This window comes from Primulina eburnea, chromosome 9 (genome assembly GCF_022965805.1).
Source record: "Primulina eburnea isolate SZY01 chromosome 9, ASM2296580v1, whole genome shotgun sequence".
Lineage (NCBI taxonomy): Eukaryota > Viridiplantae > Streptophyta > Magnoliopsida > Lamiales > Gesneriaceae > Primulina > Primulina eburnea.
Window position 1 is genome coordinate 32,843,094 of NC_133109.1, and position 16,649 is coordinate 32,859,742.

General features: G+C 36.1%; 3 protein-coding genes across 3 annotated transcripts; 2 read left to right on the plus strand and 1 right to left on the minus strand.

The window, feature by feature from the left end:
• Positions 1 to 360: 360 nt before the first annotated feature.
• LOC140840594 (uncharacterized) lies at positions 361 to 6,268 on the plus strand. Its single transcript, XM_073207776.1, has 14 exons — positions 361 to 577; positions 2,749 to 2,860; positions 2,956 to 3,068; positions 3,450 to 3,572; positions 3,652 to 3,851; positions 4,325 to 4,400; positions 4,749 to 4,835; positions 4,973 to 5,053; positions 5,159 to 5,191; positions 5,308 to 5,361; positions 5,449 to 5,490; positions 5,649 to 5,727; positions 5,826 to 5,896; positions 5,999 to 6,268. The coding sequence occupies exons 1-14, from the start codon at positions 413 to 415 to the stop codon at positions 6,080 to 6,082; spliced, it is 1,320 nt and encodes a 439-aa protein (XP_073063877.1). The 5' UTR covers positions 361 to 412; the 3' UTR covers positions 6,083 to 6,268.
• A 2,594-nt stretch (positions 6,269 to 8,862) lies between these two features.
• On the minus strand, positions 8,863 to 11,502 carry LOC140841818 (subtilisin-like protease SBT1.6). Its single transcript, XM_073209512.1, has one exon. It carries the CDS (start codon positions 11,449 to 11,451, stop codon positions 9,151 to 9,153), a length of 2,301 nt encoding a protein of 766 aa, XP_073065613.1. The 5' UTR covers positions 11,452 to 11,502; the 3' UTR covers positions 8,863 to 9,150.
• A 3,117-nt stretch (positions 11,503 to 14,619) lies between these two features.
• LOC140841819 (glycine-rich protein 2-like) lies at positions 14,620 to 15,629 on the plus strand. The gene has a single exon (XM_073209513.1). It carries the CDS (start codon positions 14,707 to 14,709, stop codon positions 15,340 to 15,342), a length of 636 nt encoding a protein of 211 aa, XP_073065614.1. The 5' UTR covers positions 14,620 to 14,706; the 3' UTR covers positions 15,343 to 15,629.
• The last annotated feature ends 1,020 nt before the right edge of the window (positions 15,630 to 16,649 follow it).

Consider the following 16,649-nt stretch of genomic DNA (forward strand, 5'->3'; position numbering starts at 1 on the left):
TACAAATTTTTACCAATATGTCTTTATCATGATAACTTTGACATTATATTTAGTTAGTAAATTATATAAACTTAAACTCATCTAAGGATAATATATATATATATATATATATATATATATATATATATATATATTGTATGTATGCATCTACTCTTTTTTTTTACCCCAACACACACACCAGAGCCAGCTAAGGGAATACCTTTAAATCTGTCTCAAAGACATAATGAGAATATTTTATGTCTAATTTAATGATAAAATGCGTTTGGTGAGAAAAGTCTAATAGTTTAAGATTCCTTTGAGAATTTGGTGTATACGTATATATATATATATATATATGTATACATGGTGGATCTTGGTATGCAAGCTGGGAAGAAGTAGTAGCACATGATATAATTTGGTCGTGGAAACAAAAATGGATAATTTGAAGAACTTGATTCATCTGTTCGTGACGGTATTCTTGTCGACTTTCGCTTCGTTATTAGTGAACCCGACCATCGCCGACGTGACGATGGAGGCCATCTGCCCAGGCAAAAATGAATGCTCCCTCGCACTCTATCTTACAGGCTTTCAACAAGCGGTATACTTATATTTACACACACACACACACACAAACTCAATTATTTTGTTGATTCTTTTTTCTTGGATATGTACGACATGCACGAAGTGTTCTGTTGATTTCAAGGCATGGAATTTTTGTTAGCGCAGAAGTGAATTAATATTTACGATGATATTTCATGCACAGTTTTAGAATTTGTGATAAAAAAAATATATTAGTTTTTATGAAAACAAAGTAAGTATATTTTGGAAACGGGTATAGAATTTCGAAGTTTCCCTTCAAAAATTATCGGGAAATGAGTTTACAACAGAAACCATCAACCATCCCTTATCCCAATATAATGTAAACCACCAAGCTCTTGTTAACACAAATTATTCGCATTCAACTCAACTCATGAAAAAATATTATTTTTAATATAAGATATGAGTCGAGTTGATCTGTCTCACGGATATAGATCCATGAGACGGTAGTTTTAACTTAAATTTGATTTCATATATTTATTATAAGAAAACTGAAATTATTATTATAATTCTTAGAAAAAAAAAAAGCTACTTGTTTTGTTATGTTAGGAACAAGTTAATGATATAAAAACATTCAAAACAAGATTTGTAGAGTTTAGAGTTCGGCTTACTTATCCGGATGCAATTTTGACATTTTTTTGGTTAAATGTGAAAACGAGATTGCACGTGAATTCAAAATTTTATAAATTTCATTAATTCCAGAACATATCTTAAAATTTAGCTTTAAAATAAACAATGATAAAAACTTGTGTGAGACGGTCTCACAGAATATCGTATTTGTGAGATGGATATGTTATTTGGGTCATCCATGAAAATATATTATTTTTTATGCTAAGAGTATTACTTTTTATTGTGAATATGGATATGATTGACACATCTCACAGATTAGGATCCGTGAAACAATCTCACATGAGACTTACTTATAAACGAGTTGATACTTTATACCGGTGATATTTATAGTTTTATTTAAAAAGTATAAAGAACAGTTATAAAAGTTTTTTAATTGGAATAGTTGTTTTTTTAAAATAATAATAATGATAATCTGTTTTTTAAGTACTCATATAGAGTTATATAATTTGTCAAGTAGGGAAAAAAAAGTAGTATATGAATTCCAAGATGGAAGATGAGCGGATGGAGTTTTGAATTTGATGATGTCAAGTTGGATATGTGTGTTTTTACCTAATTTTGTCTTGGACTAATGATTATTAACTACACAAATACACTAAAAGAGGTCGTTTTACTGTTCAATTTTATACCGATGTAACTCATGAAAAAATATTATTTTTTATGTCAAAAATATTATTTTCCATAATAATTATAGATCAGATCAACCAATCTCACAGATTATGTGTCAATAGAGACCTACTAATTGATATATTATAAAAACACATTCAATTATGTAATAGAAAACAAATAATTATTTTAACTTGTGCTTGCATGTTATTTTCTTCTCCTCTTGCTTGTGACCTACCTCATCTATGTTTGGATACATTTATATAACGAAATTTGGACATAATTTTATGAAAGAAACTAAATTACTGATGAAGAGAATGGAAATAAAATTTCATGTTTCAAGTGATTAATTTATTCCACCAAAATATATTTATAAATCAACATATTAATTTACATTTAATTATTTTAAATAATTTATTCGGTTTATATTTAAAAATTTGATTCAATTAATTAAATTATTAAATACTTTACTTACTCTAGAAAAATAATATAAATTAATTAAACCGATTTATATGAATAATTCGATTCAATTAATTTAATAACATAATTTATTAAATAATAAATATATAAAATATACTTATTTTATTTATTTACCAAATAAATAAACTTCTCAATTGTTTTTATAAATTACGCAATAATAAAATTGGAAAAAAAATGCAGTTACCCATATATGGTTCGAGTTCGAGGTTAGATTTGAAATTGTAGTTACATGCTTTGTATTTATTGAAATCAATTTGCGAATGCCAGCAATTGAAAGAACTCAAGAATCTTTCGGGAAACTTCATGTGGAAACTATGATCCTAGATGGTGCATGCATTACTAATTTGATACTGCTTTAAATTTGCATAATTGAATTCCGACCGCAGGTACAAAAATGAGTAATAATCCTCGACTAGTACGATTAAGTTTTGTTTAGTTTCACTTAAATAATTCATGCAGGTTGCGGGATTGGGGTCGGTGGTAATGACTCCGCTTATCGGCAAGCTGTCCGATGCTTATGGACGAAAACTTTTGCTGACAATACCCTTGACCCTCGGCAGTCTTCCATTGGGTATGCAAGCCACATGATCATGCATTGGTTGAGTTCCCTGTTTTGACACAAAATTTTCTATTGATCTAAAAAAATTATCTGGAAATTGTGTGCAGTGATCTTGGCATTGAATCGGACATCAACTTCCTTCTATGTGTATTTCGCTTTGAAGACTATATCTTCCATGGTCAGCGATGGTGGTCTCATCTGCCTTTCCCTTAGTTGTTTGGTTAGTAAAACACTATCACATTCTATATTTTGTGCTTCTGTATCAGAATCTTGTCCACACTTACTATTTGGGTTGAGTAAAAACCGTCTTTAAATGCGCATTCGGGCCACAAAGTGACGATGTTTTTGGAAATTTTTAATAATCATATGAGTTTTGCATCTATTTTAGCTAGAAGCCTTTCTTCATGTGTATTTCCAAGGGGGGCAAATGCATTCACCCTCACTAGTTGATGGAACTCGCTTGGCCTAAAAATTCATATTATTTTGCATAGTTTTAGTTTTGTCTTGTGAAAGCTGGATCTGAAGCATATGTAATTCAAGCTGTTGAAATTATAGTTTTAGTGCAGTGTTATGATCATTAGATGTAAACATTATTATTCAGGCTGACAATGTATCCGAGGGGAAACGTGTCTCAGCGTTTGGACTCTTGTCTGGTGTAATCTCCGCAGGAACCGTCTGTGGTACCTTAGCCGCCCGATTACTTTCCCCAACTCAGATATTTCAGGTTTTTCTTATAACCATGCTGAATTCAGTATCCTCAATGTTTTGGCAGCTGGTCAGTTTAAGGTTTCCTTTCATTTCAGGTAGCAGCAGTTATATCTGTTTTAGCAGCAGTGTACATGAGAGTCTTTCTTCAGGAAACGCCTCGCCACATTAATGCTCTGGAGCAGCCAATCTTGAAGTTAGAGACTGAAACCAATGAGACTGATAATGAGACAATGAAGAAGACAGAGGGGACGAAAGGCTCATTTCTTCAGGATGTAATTCATATGCTGAAGAGTAGGTAGGATGATTACTTGTCTATGGATTTTGGCCTCAATTTAATCTCCATGACTGAAGAACGCTTCGCCTTCTCAACCATTTTCACGGATAGGTCTATAGAGTTTTTTTAAATCTTTCTAATCATCATCTTTATGTGCAATCTTGAATTTCTTGATGAGTTTTTTTTCATATTGATGCGCTACATTGACTTAACTGCTGAAACATGTGCATTTTCAAACATTTTCCTCTTAATTTTGTCGTTTAAACTCTTTCTTAACAAATAGCTATGGTACAAGAACTTCAGTAATCCGACATAGTTTTTCTACTATCATGGTGCCAAAGTCTAGTTTTGCCTCTAATATGCTTTTATTGCTCTCCTGATTTTACAAGTTCTGTTATGAAATACTTGGACAATTTTCCACTTTTCAGCATAATAGAGAATTTTGATGAATTTTATGAAATGACAGTCATTTCGACCTCTGATTGTATCTGCAGCACTACTCTTTCGCTCGCAACAGCTATATCTTTCTTCAATGGCCTTTCGGAGGCAGGAGTTCAAGCTTTCTTGATGGTAACCCCCATATGTTTATGCGAGTTTCATAGTTAATGGCCAAGACATGATACCACATTTCTCTTAAGTTTTCACAGTATATGGTCACGATATCATAAGAAACTCAGCGATCCATCCCAGCATGTAACATACTGCTGAGTTCTGCATGGACATTGTACTGGCTGTAATCATACTTCCAACGAATCCTTTTTTTATCTTTCTTTTTTCAGAATATTTAGGTATTTGCTAAATGTTGTAATATCTATGTATGGGAAAACCAAAATCGAGGGTGCTTCTCAGCATTGCACCGAATATGATACATGAAATATGCAGATTATGTCAACAATGATGTACCTTTTTTTACTGCAGTATTACTTGAAGGCACGATTCCAGTTCCGGAAAGACCAATTTGCTGATATATGGCTCATCACCTACATTGGAGCAACCTTATCAAATGTATCTTACAATTGCTCACTTCCGATGGGTTTTCCTACGTTTCCATATATTCTTTTTTATTCATTTTTTATATGGCTCTTATTCTATTAATCGGTTGGTTTGGTGATTGATCTGTGAAATTTGAAAAACTTTTGAAGATGCTCTTGATGCCTATCCTTGGTCCGATTTTAGGAGAGGAGACATTGCTTTCTGTAGGACTCTTTGCTGGATTTCTGAATGTATGCTACTTCCAACTCTTAAACCTTCTTTTATAGCAATAAATTAATGAATCCTCTGGAAAATAGTGAGATTCTTAGTTGCATTTTTTCCTTGGTTCTGTGCAGATGTTATTTTACAGCATAGCATGGTCTCCGTGGGTAAGATTTCCGGATCTTCTACTTTATATCATACAATGTCAATCCCTATTAATGGTACTTGAAGTTTTTTCATTACAAATTTTATTTCAAGTTCTCACCACTTTCATAATCTGCAGGTGCCTTATGTCTCTTCTGTGCTGGGAACATTCCTTTTCCTCACTAGTCCTAGCGTAAGCTGCACAAACTTTCGGTCATCAGTCCGATTTTACTAGTTGTTAACTTTATCAAATCTTGAAAAATGTCTCTGAAACTTACAGGTAAGATGCATTATTTCGAAGCAAGTTGGGCCCTGCGAACAGGTTACTTTCTCGACACATGGAGTTCTTAGACGCTTGGAAGCTTTTAAGGGCCCTCGGGCCTCAACCAGTCTATGCTTTAATCCAAACAGAATCGCCTTTTTTTTCTATCTATGGTTGAACACTGACATTAGAACCGTGTGTTTGCTTATATGTATCAGGGGATTGCTCAAGGATGCATTTTGGGCATAGCTTCACTTGCCAATGTCGTGTCTCCATTGACATTTAGTCCTCTTTCAGGTGAACTAAACTTCCCACGTGTTCATGTGCTGGAATGGTAGCTTATGTAAACAAAATTCCACATCGTCAAGTATTCTTATCTTAACCTTGTTTTCCAGCTCTATTCTTGTCCAATAAAGCTCCTTTCCACTTCCCTGGTTTCAGTATTCTCTGCCTTGGACTTTCTTGGGTACACAGATTTATCCATTATATTTCATAAAGAACAGGCACACTCATTCCTGATACAAAATATATGGCCATTTCTTGGACTAAAATCTTCATATATGTGCAGTTGATAGGATTCATTCTTAGTATAATGATAAAGATTGCGCCCCGCTTCTCTAGAGACCGCAACAAGGTATGCACTTTGGCCTAATCCAACGTGTCGAGTTTCCGAGAAGGCTGATTCATTGTTTAAAGTTTCTGTTTCTCGAAAAATATTTCGGAACGAAACATGTAGATTTGTAAGGGTTGTTTCAAGCACGCAATGGAATGCATACAATCTGTAAATGACAATTCCATTCACAAACTGAGGATGTAAATATGATCTATATTTCACTAACATTTGTTGTTTGCAATAAAGTTTGATTTTTTGTATATATTCATTCCACTGCATGTTTTGACAGTATCTCCCCAACTTCTAAGCCCACAGATTAAAAATGTCCTACATTGTTATATGAGTGAGTCTCATGTGAGACCGTCTCACGGATCATAATCCGTGAGACGGGTCAACCCTACCCATATTCACAATAAAAAGTAATACTCTTAGCATAAAAAGTAATACTTTTCATGGGTGACCCAAATAAGAGATCCGTCTCACAACTACGACCCGTGAGACCGTCTCACACAAGTTTTTGCCTTGTTATATTATGTATATTGAATTTATAGCAGGTCTCTTGTGAGTTGGTCTCAAGAATTTTTATCTGTGAGACGAGTAACCCTATCGATGACCCAAATAAGAGATCTGTTTCACAAAATACGACCGTGAGACTGTCTGACACAAGTTTTTGTTTTGAATCTAACGTAGCAGTCTTATTCAAGGACCACATATTTTGTTATATTGTCAATCGAACAAATTTTTAAACATAATAATATGAAATTTATTACCAGTAAGATGATATTTGCCACAATTATTTTGTCGTTTCAAAGATTTTTTTTCTGTTTTTGGGAAAAGATATTTCAAATCAGACTTGCTTTTAGTCGGTCGGCTCATCTCAATTGCAATTAATCGCTTGACATGACTCATTAGCCCATGCAACGGGTACCAATTTCACCATCAATTTATAATGGCGATATATACGCACATTAATTAATAATATTAAAACAATATAATTTATTCATGTCAATAATTTTTTTTTTCGTTTTTTTACTGAAAATTTATTTTTAAACTGTTTAGTGATATTGGTTTTGAAATTTAAAATTTTACAAATTTTAATGTTATTTGGGTGATAGTTTAGTCATGGTAATTTTCTATTACAAATCTGGTAATAAAAACTTTGAAAACATAGCAACAATGGCATTTGATTTCAAAAGAAAAAATGGTAATTTTAGTATTGTAAGGCGTCAAAGTTTGATTTTCCATCTAATAATGTTGATTTTTTTTTTGTTTGGGTCATTTTCCACCCGTAATTAGGGATGTAAATGAACCAAACGGTTTGCGAGCTATTCGAAACTCGGCTCGATAAAAGCTCGTTTGAGTTTGTTTGTTAATCATATCAAACCAAGCCCAAGCTCGATTTTGAGCTCGAAAATTTAAGCAAACCAAGATCAAGCCTAAGGATATTCGGCTCGTGAGCTCGCAAACACGTTTGATAATAGGCTCGCGAGCTCGAGCTCGAGCTCGGCTCGTTTAGGTGGCTCGTACTCGAGCTCGGCTCGTTTAGGTGGCTCACAAACATGATTTTAGAATGTTCAATAATATACTTATTTATGTTTTTTTCTCTTATTTGTGTCGTTTTGGTTATTTATGAATGAATTTACATTTTTATGTCTGATTTAAAATTAGTTTATAGATATATTTAATTTTTAACAAGCTCGATTCAAACTCAAACTTGAGCTCAATTCTATGCTTATCGAGCTCGAAAACGAGACGAGCTCAAGCCAAGCTTGTTAAACATGTTAAACGAGCTATTAATGAATCAAGCTCGAGTCTGGCTTGATTAACATGCTAAACGAGCTTTTAAGGAGCCGAGCTCGAGCCTGGCTTGATTAACATGCTAAACGAGCTTTTAACGAGCCGAGCTCGAGCTTTTAACGAGCCCAGTAATTTCAATACAAACCAAGCTCGAGCCTGATAATAGAAGCTCGAATCGAGCTCGAGCTCGAACTCGAGCCTCAAACATTTTTAAACAAACCAAGCTCAAACCTGATACTGTTTGGTTTGATTTGGATCGTTTACATCCCTACCCGTAATAATTAAATCTAATAAATAGTTCTTATTTAGTTAATATTTTCCTACATAGCTCATATAACGAGAATAAAATATATAGGGAGTTGATATTTACACTTCATTTCGTGTTATCAACACTTCACTTCGTGGGTAAAATATATGTCAAATTTATTCAAAAATGAAGTACAAATAACAAGAAATTGAGTGTACATATCAACTCTCAAACATATATTATACACATTGAAGTTTATATGAACAAAAATAAACAAAATGATTATATTGTGAAATGGAAAATAATTGGCATCCCATGTGGAACAAGATTGAATAACTCAATCAAAGCCTTTGATCCTGGGGTGTGGAACCCCTGCCTGCCTCATTTTTCCTTGCATAAATTTAGATCACAATAATGAATGATATAATAATGATAACAATGGGAATACAAAGTTACTTGAAAGGCATTAATTATGGTGTGTCGCAATATTAAAATATAAAATTCACTTTACGAAGAATACTGTCGAACCACTTATTATATCCTACAAACATATCTACTTCAAACTAATAATGCTTTATAAAATTTAATTTGCCACAGAATACCATAACAAATTATGGTCGTATAAAACAACTCCAGTACATTGTTTGATTCGTTTATAAATTAAGTCAAACACCCTCTAGATAAATAGAAAACAAATGCAGAGAACATGAAATTTTTATACAAAATTTGCATTTATCTCGTTAGATGATAACAAAATCTCACGACTGCACGACTCCAAACAAGGCTTCTCTTTCTTGCACTCTATTTTACATAACAATAAAATTCTCACAAAACACATTTGATTCTCACAAGTACATCACACTATTAGGTATTCACAGTACTCATAAGTAACAAACTAAACGATAAATTAGAAGAAAACAACTCAAAAATATTTTTTAAAAAAGAAAAAAGAACACGTAAACTAAAAAGCATAAGCCCTTTCCCAAGCTTACTCTATAACTCATCCTCCATTGGATCGTTCTATGAGGAACTCGTGATCAAGATCCGCTATTTCTACCCGAACCTACAACGGGTCGATTTGGGTGACCACAATGGGGCTCCGAACCACATGCTTTCCGTCGAGCCAAGAAAGTGATCCGAACAGAGCCCCGGATCCACCCATCACCAAGTTCTTAGCATCAACGGTAACTGTAACATAGTACCCGAGCCTCCTAACTGACTCCGAGAAGATCAACTTCTCGGGATTGACACTAACCGTGACCCCTTTCGGCTGCTCGACTCTCACTCGATACACCGCATTTGCCTCTCCGACATTCGTCGCCATACGAAAGAATATCTTTTTGGATGCTCCTTTGGACGAGCTTGGAAATAACGCAGATATTGATGGATAATTCAGACTCTCTGGCAATGACTTCCTAACCGGACAATTCACCCGGGATCGAGTGATCACTTGAATGGTCTTTGGGCCATATTCTATAGCGCACAAGAACCTTACGTAGTCGTCATTTTTAAGGTCATAAACGAGTCCAGGATCCATAGCTAAATCAAGATTCAAGTGGCCGGCTCCATAATCATAAGGAGTTGCTGGTTTTTTGCTAGACTCATCAAGAACTGGGTTCCAAGAATTATCATTCAAATTCGCAGTGGTCATCATAGCAGACCGGATCGCAGCAGGGCTCCAATCAGGGTGTGCGGATTTAAGCAACGCTGCTGCACCACTTACATGAGGGCAAGCCATGGATGTGCCCGAAAGGATATTGAATTCGGTTTTTCGAGTGTCCAAATCGAGGCCAGTTGGGCCAACTGCTTCCGTCCAGGCAGCCAAGATGTTAACTCCAGGGGCGATCAAATCGGGTTTTAGAATCTCTGGGTTTAACCCATTCGGCCCCCTGCCGGAAAATGAGGCCACAACCGGAGCTGGTTTGATTCCAATGACCGTGCCGTGGAAGCTTATCGTGGCGGTGGCCTCGGGATTGGATGATAAATATGCCTTAATTTTATCACCTTCATCAGAGCCAATGGCGCAAGCTGGAAGCAAGTGAGCGTCGCCCACTAAACCTTCGCCATTGGCCACACCATTGGCGAGGATCATTCCCACCCCGCCGGCTTTCTTCACGACCAATCCTTTGGCGACACGGGGGCTGCTGCCACGATCACATATCACAATCTTGCCTCTGACAGAGTTGAGATCCAGCGAATTTTCCATACAAAGGGAGGCAGAGAGGACACCTGATTTACCGGGGTAAACTAGATGATACATTTTGCCATACAATGGTTTGCCTGAATACAAAGAGACGCCGGAAATTTTTCTGCCATCACCGAGAACGATCTCTGCCGGAAAATTTCTGTCGATGGTGCCGGCACCGACCGTGGTCATCCACGGCGCAAGGTTAGTCACAGACATGCCATTAGGGCCGTCGTTTCCAGCGGAGGAGGAAACGAAAATCCCCCGCGAAACAGCACCATACGCTCCTATTGCTATAGGGTCGAGGTAATATGGCGAGGAAACTCCATCACCGCCGCCGATGGAAATAGAGATGACGTCGACACCATCATTCACCGCAGCGTCAAATGCTGCCAAAATATCTGAATCAAAGCACCCGGCATTCTTCCAGCACACTTTGTACACAGCCAAACGGGCCTTTGGCGCCACGCCCTTCGCGATTCCAGAAGCGTAACCTTCCATGCTTGCGCGAAACGCGTACCTTCCGGCAGCCGTCGACGCCGTGTGGGTCCCATGCCCGTCGGCATCCCTCGGGGACTTGAACTCGATGGTTTCATTAATGCCACCGACAATCCCTCCAAATCCAGCGGCAGCCTCGTGCCCTTTAGCAAAAAACCTCGCTCCGACAATTTTTCTGTTACAGTTTTTCCAAGTAAACTTCACACCAGCTTCGCAAACGCCCTTCCACCTTCTCGGAACCGGGCCAAGATTCAAATCAGAGAAGCTCCGGCGCTCAGGCCAAATCCCAGTATCAAAAACTCCAATAATAACATCAGAACCATAATCAGACTCAGACCACAGACCTCGCTGGTTCCGAAGCCCAATAAACTGCGGCGATCTTGTGGTATGGAGCTCCCGGCGGCGGTCTTCGAAGGAAGCTAGTATCGATGGATGCTGAAGAGTTGCAGCAGCCTGCTCTGGGGTCAAAACTGCAGCAAATCCGTTGAAAACAGTGTCGTACACATGGATAATGGTAGTGGGTTCCGTGAACTCGGAGGTGTACCAGTGGTAATGAGAGGGGAAAACTGACGGCTTGGATGAACTGTCCACTCTCACAATGTAAGTTCTGGCCGTTGGATGGCAATTTATTTGGGTCAGTGATAGAGTAAAGAGGAGGAAGAGAAGTAGAAGAGTCGCCATTGAAGAGCTTCTGAGAGGTGGAGTGAACTAGCTTTTAATAAATAAGATAAGAAAATATAGGACAGAAATATCACATAAATATCCAACCATTTATTATTTGAAATTTATCACTCATCATTATTAAAATTTTATAAAATATTTTTTAGAAAAAATGCGTCATTTAAAAGAAACCAAAAACTTGTGTGAGACGGTTTCACGGGTCGTATTTTATAAGACGTATATCTTATTTGGGTCACCCATGAAAAAATATTATTTTTTATGCCAAAAAATGTTACTTTTTATCGTGAATATTGATATAATTAACCCGTATCGCAGATAAAAATTCGTAAGAACGTCTCACAAGAATTAAATTAAATAGTATGAATATGATTATTAATTCAGTTTGTGGGTTACGTAGGAAGACATAATTGTGTCTCGATAAAAGGAAAAATAAAAGGAACAAACACGCACCGAATTTTGCTGCAATCGAGGCGGCAAAAGAATTATTTGAGGACAACAACGGCGTCGTTTCTAATATTGTAGATAATATAATTATACATATAATAGTAAGTGAAGGAATTTGGTCTTTGAAAAGAGAGAGAGGGTGGTCAAATGTCACAGTGGAGTCCTTTTCTTTAAATCTTTATTTATGATTGGACACGATCCATGATTTATCCTTTTTTTAATAAAAATATTTTTTGATTGAAATTGTCGAATAAGGTAAAATCATTGGGACAATATAGTAAATACATTAATTGGGGGGAAAAACAAAAAAAAATTGGAAAAAAATAAATGATAAAATAGAAAATAAATGATAAAATAGAAGACATACCAATTGCTCGTAGTATTTTGGCAATTTAGTACATAATGAAGAAAAGGGAGAAATACCAGGCAAAATGATGGTCGAGTGGGCTGCGGGAAAAAAACAAAGAAGGTGCATGACAATGCATGGTTAGTAAACAACCATTCCTCTATCGTCCAAACCAAACGCACATTCTGGCCTATTGGTTTTAAAATTTTCTCTATTTTGTCTTGAAATAAATATTATTGATTTTGATATTTTTCTTATCAATCAACCGTGCACACCTCTGTATATATTGCTACTGTAACTTTAAGATACTAAATAGGATGAAACATATCAAAATTATACATCTACTGATTGAATATCACACTAATAATAGATACAAAAATGTAAACTATTGATAAATAATATATCAAAATCATATATAATGAAATATCACACCAATAGTAGATACAGAAATGTAAACTGTCGATAAATAATATATCAAAATTATATATAATATATGTGCAAATATGCTTCTCCATTTATTTGTTGTTAACAATTATTGGCCTCCAATTATCAATACTGTACCCATGGGAAATTAAGTCTACGCTGTAGTTCATGTGCGACACCGCCCAATTATTGTGTCCACTTAAATTCCTCGTGTGCATCATGTGTACACACAATTGTTATATATATATATATATATATATATATATGATTAAAAAACATTTAATTGATTACTTAATTTTGTTTTGACTCAAATTTTACTAGGAAATAAACTTATGAATTATGAATAAATACATCATTCAATATTTCATCTCATGAACTCAACAATGTTTTCATATACGAACAATTATACACATTACGATACATCTGAAAACCCAAATATATCAGCTATACGAGGGACGTCCGAGATATCCCCGAGCATTGACGATTTCAAGTCTAGAACATCGTCAAATGCTTGATAAACATTATATTTGATAAACATTACTTCCATTTAATGGAACTTTTGCTTTAATTAACTCTGATACAATTCCTCAACCCGCCATAGTTCTTAGGTGACCGTGGTGAGACACCAATTGCACGCCTGCCATTCTAAATAACTGGACTGGGTTGAGTTATGACGGGCCCCTACATTTTACAGTGTCGGATTAAAGCCCATCAAAAAATCGAATTTGGGTTGATCATCCAAAAAAATCAACGTCAAAGCCCAATACACACAAACTAAAAAAAATAAAAATTGAAAACTTGTATGTTCTTGTAAAATAACATGTAATTGAATTTATGGTGATGATTGTTTGTGATGGCTTGATTAAGTGGTTTGGCAAATTATTTAAGGGTGAATTTGTGTAGATAAATTTGAAATATATGGATTTAGATTATAATTTTACTGTTGACAATGAAACAATTCAATGAAAATCTTAAGTTAATATCTTACCACACATAGTAGAATGACTTTCAAATGATTTAATTTTTAAGTGAACTTGAAATCAATCTTAAATAATAATGAAAAACTATATAAACATGCCATTTGTGAATTTGAAGTCTATGCTATTACTTTTTTAAAATTTGTGAATGAGTTATGTATGTATTTTATAAATTTGTCATGTGATTTCAAAATTATGAAAATCAACTTGCATGTTTTTATTGTGTATAAGTATTATCACTTTATTTTATTGTGACTTTTGTCGGTTATTTAAACAAGGGAAAATTGATATGATTTTTTTTAGTGAGAACTTTAATTTGAATTGTTTTTTATGATTGTATTAATTTAAAACATATATATTATGATTGTTAATATTGATATTTGAGCATAAATATATATCAAAATATAGCTCAAAGAGGGAAGATTGTTTTAATTTATACATATAACTATCGAGAACTTAATCCAGTCGATGTCTCATAGGATAGTTCAATACATAACGATGGAATTGACATGTGATACAATGTTAAGATTGAAACTTGAGTATAATTTCATCACAAAAACAAGCTTAAACAATAGGATTGTCTAAATTTGTATGTATAACTTTCAATATCTTAATACAGTCGATGTGAGACATTTAATATACATCATCACAACCAAAAATAAACAAATGAAACACAAAATTTACAAGATTAACAAATGATCCACAAAATAATACAACATATAACGATAAATATGATATCTAAAATTAAATTAAAACTGAAATTTTAACTTAATTTTATTCTTTAAATTAGCACGAAGAAAATTATTGTCAGACTGATGTCCGGGCATGAGTCATACACAATTTTAATGATTGTTCGAATACGTTTTAAAAAGAACAAATTAATTAAGTTAGGAAAATTCGGAACCCAAATGATAAATTAAATTGGTTAATTAAAAAATCAAATCCGCTGACCCTATACTTTGCGGGTATAAAATCAAACAAAAAATTCACTATTTGCACGCGTGAAAGATTAAGAGAGAGAGAGTGTGTGTGCGTGGCGTTTAGTGAGAGAAAACTAGGGCAGAGATGGCCGATGGTGATGTGAGAAAGGGGACTGTTAAGTGGTTCAACGACGAAAAGGGCTTTGGATTTATCACTCCAGACGATGGTAGCGAAGATCTGTTTGTGCATCAGTCGGCAATAAAGACCGATGGCTATCGCAGCCTCGGAGACGGCGAGACTGTCGAGTTCACTGTGGAGCACGGAAGCGATGGCCGGGCTAAGGCGGCAAACGTGACCGGTCCAGACGGCGGATCTGTGCAGGGAAGCACCCGTGGTTCATATGGAGGAGGTAGAGATGGCGGGTACAGCAGAGGTGGCGGCGGAGGAGGATACGGAGGAGGGGGTAGAGGTGGCAGCCGCGGCGGTGGAGGCTATGGCGGCGGAGGATACGGCGGTGGCGGCGGTTATGGTAGCGGCGGCGGTGGCGGCGGTTATGGTAGCGGCGGAGGTGGCGGCGGGGGTTGTTACAAGTGTGGTGAGAGTGGTCATTTTGCAAGGGACTGCACACAGGCAGGCGGCGGTGGAGGCGGTGGAAAATACGGAGGCGGCGGAGGAGGTAGGTATGGCGGCGGAGGAGGCGGAGGCGGAGGCGGCGGGGCTTGTTACAACTGTGGTGAAGATGGTCATTTCTCTCGTGAGTGCCCGAATGCCAACCGCTAAACTGCTGCTCCTTTAACTTGAAGTTCTTCTAGGTTTTGCTATCTCGTGCCTTTTTTAATTTGGCTTCGTTATTTATTCGCTTTTTCTGATATGGTGAACCGTGGGGTTGTTTTCGTCTGGATCTGCTGCTTTTTTTGATACAAACGGTCACCTGTTTTATTGGTGATGGTATTTTCCTATGTTATTCTGGTATTGAAACTGGAGTGGTGTCTATTTTTGTTCGCGAAATGTTCATGTATATGGATATACATGTTTGGCTCGATTGATCTCAGTCTATTGCGCCCTCATATATTTCTTATGGTTTTCTAGTGCCTATCAATTATTATTTCAATGCTTCATTGATTTGTTTTCTGCTGTGCTTTGTTAAAAAATTGTGCTTCTCTTCGTACTCAGATGCCACCCTTTTCTGTGGAATTGTAAAGTTCTGAATATGTTTGTGTTGGAAACGTGTTTCAGATGGATTTAGGTAGTTTCTTGGATTTTTGTATCATTTCAATAGAATTTCAATTGAGCAAATCTAGGTATTAATAAGGGAGAAGATGAACTCGGTTACACATGTACACTTTTCTTGATTAGACATATTCCCATGCCCTGCCGTGTCTTCTGATAATTGCCCATGCCCTGTGGTCTGTTAGTAGGCATGCCACCTATATCGTTCAGGTCTTGTCATGGGCACTTGTTATCATGCTAATGATGCATGGTGACCTATACTCTCCGGCGAGTGGGCCTTGGTCGGGTGAGAGAACCCTGGCCGGGCGAAATTACCCTGTCTAAATTTTACCCATGCTCTAATATTTGCAGCAAATTGGAATTTGACTCGTTTAAGTTTTCTCTTTTCATCTGAGTTCAACAATGACTCGAATCTTTTCTAAGGTGTCACCGCAAGCTAGTAATTGATTTCATATCCTCCCAGAAATCCACATACCAATTTTCTAGCTTTCAACTTCACTTTGTTGCTCTAAAACTCAGTTTATGTCCTGTATGTTTCTCAGTTCTATCTTGTGTCCTGTCATCTTACATTTTCGACTTGTATTGGTCCAAACTTCGGGTCTATGCATGATCGCATGTTTACATTTTTTTAGGCCAATAATGAATATTCGAGCAAATGTTTTTTTTGTCGCAAGATTTCATCCCAATGTATCCTAGTAAACATGATAGATCTTGAATTGTAATTCAGTTTAAGGTCGTCTATCAGTGATACCATTAAACCAATGATTATTTAAAACTCAAATCATCAAAGCGGATGTGCGTACCGTCTATCGCAGGCCGACTGGGGGTGGGTAGTATAATTAATAACATCAGTCTGT

What these genes read in the sequence shown, in the direction of transcription:
- LOC140841819 (XM_073209513.1), top strand. Translation starts at nt 14,707, where the DNA reads ATGGCCGATGGTGATGTGAGAAAGGGGACTGTTAAGTGGTTCAACGAC.
- LOC140841818 (XM_073209512.1), bottom strand. Translation starts at nt 11,451, where the DNA reads ATGGCGACTCTTCTACTTCTCTTCCTCCTCTTTACTCTATCACTGACC.
- LOC140840594 (XM_073207776.1), top strand. Translation starts at nt 413, where the DNA reads ATGGATAATTTGAAGAACTTGATTCATCTGTTCGTGACGGTATTCTTG. An exon ending in GAGTTCAAGCTTTCTTGATG is followed by an intron (nt 4,401 to 4,748) that starts GTAACCCCCATA and finishes TTTTTACTGCAG; the next exon opens with TATTACTTGAAGGCACGATT. An exon ending in GACATTTAGTCCTCTTTCAG is followed by an intron (nt 5,728 to 5,825) that starts GTGAACTAAACT and finishes CTTGTTTTCCAG; the next exon opens with CTCTATTCTTGTCCAATAAA.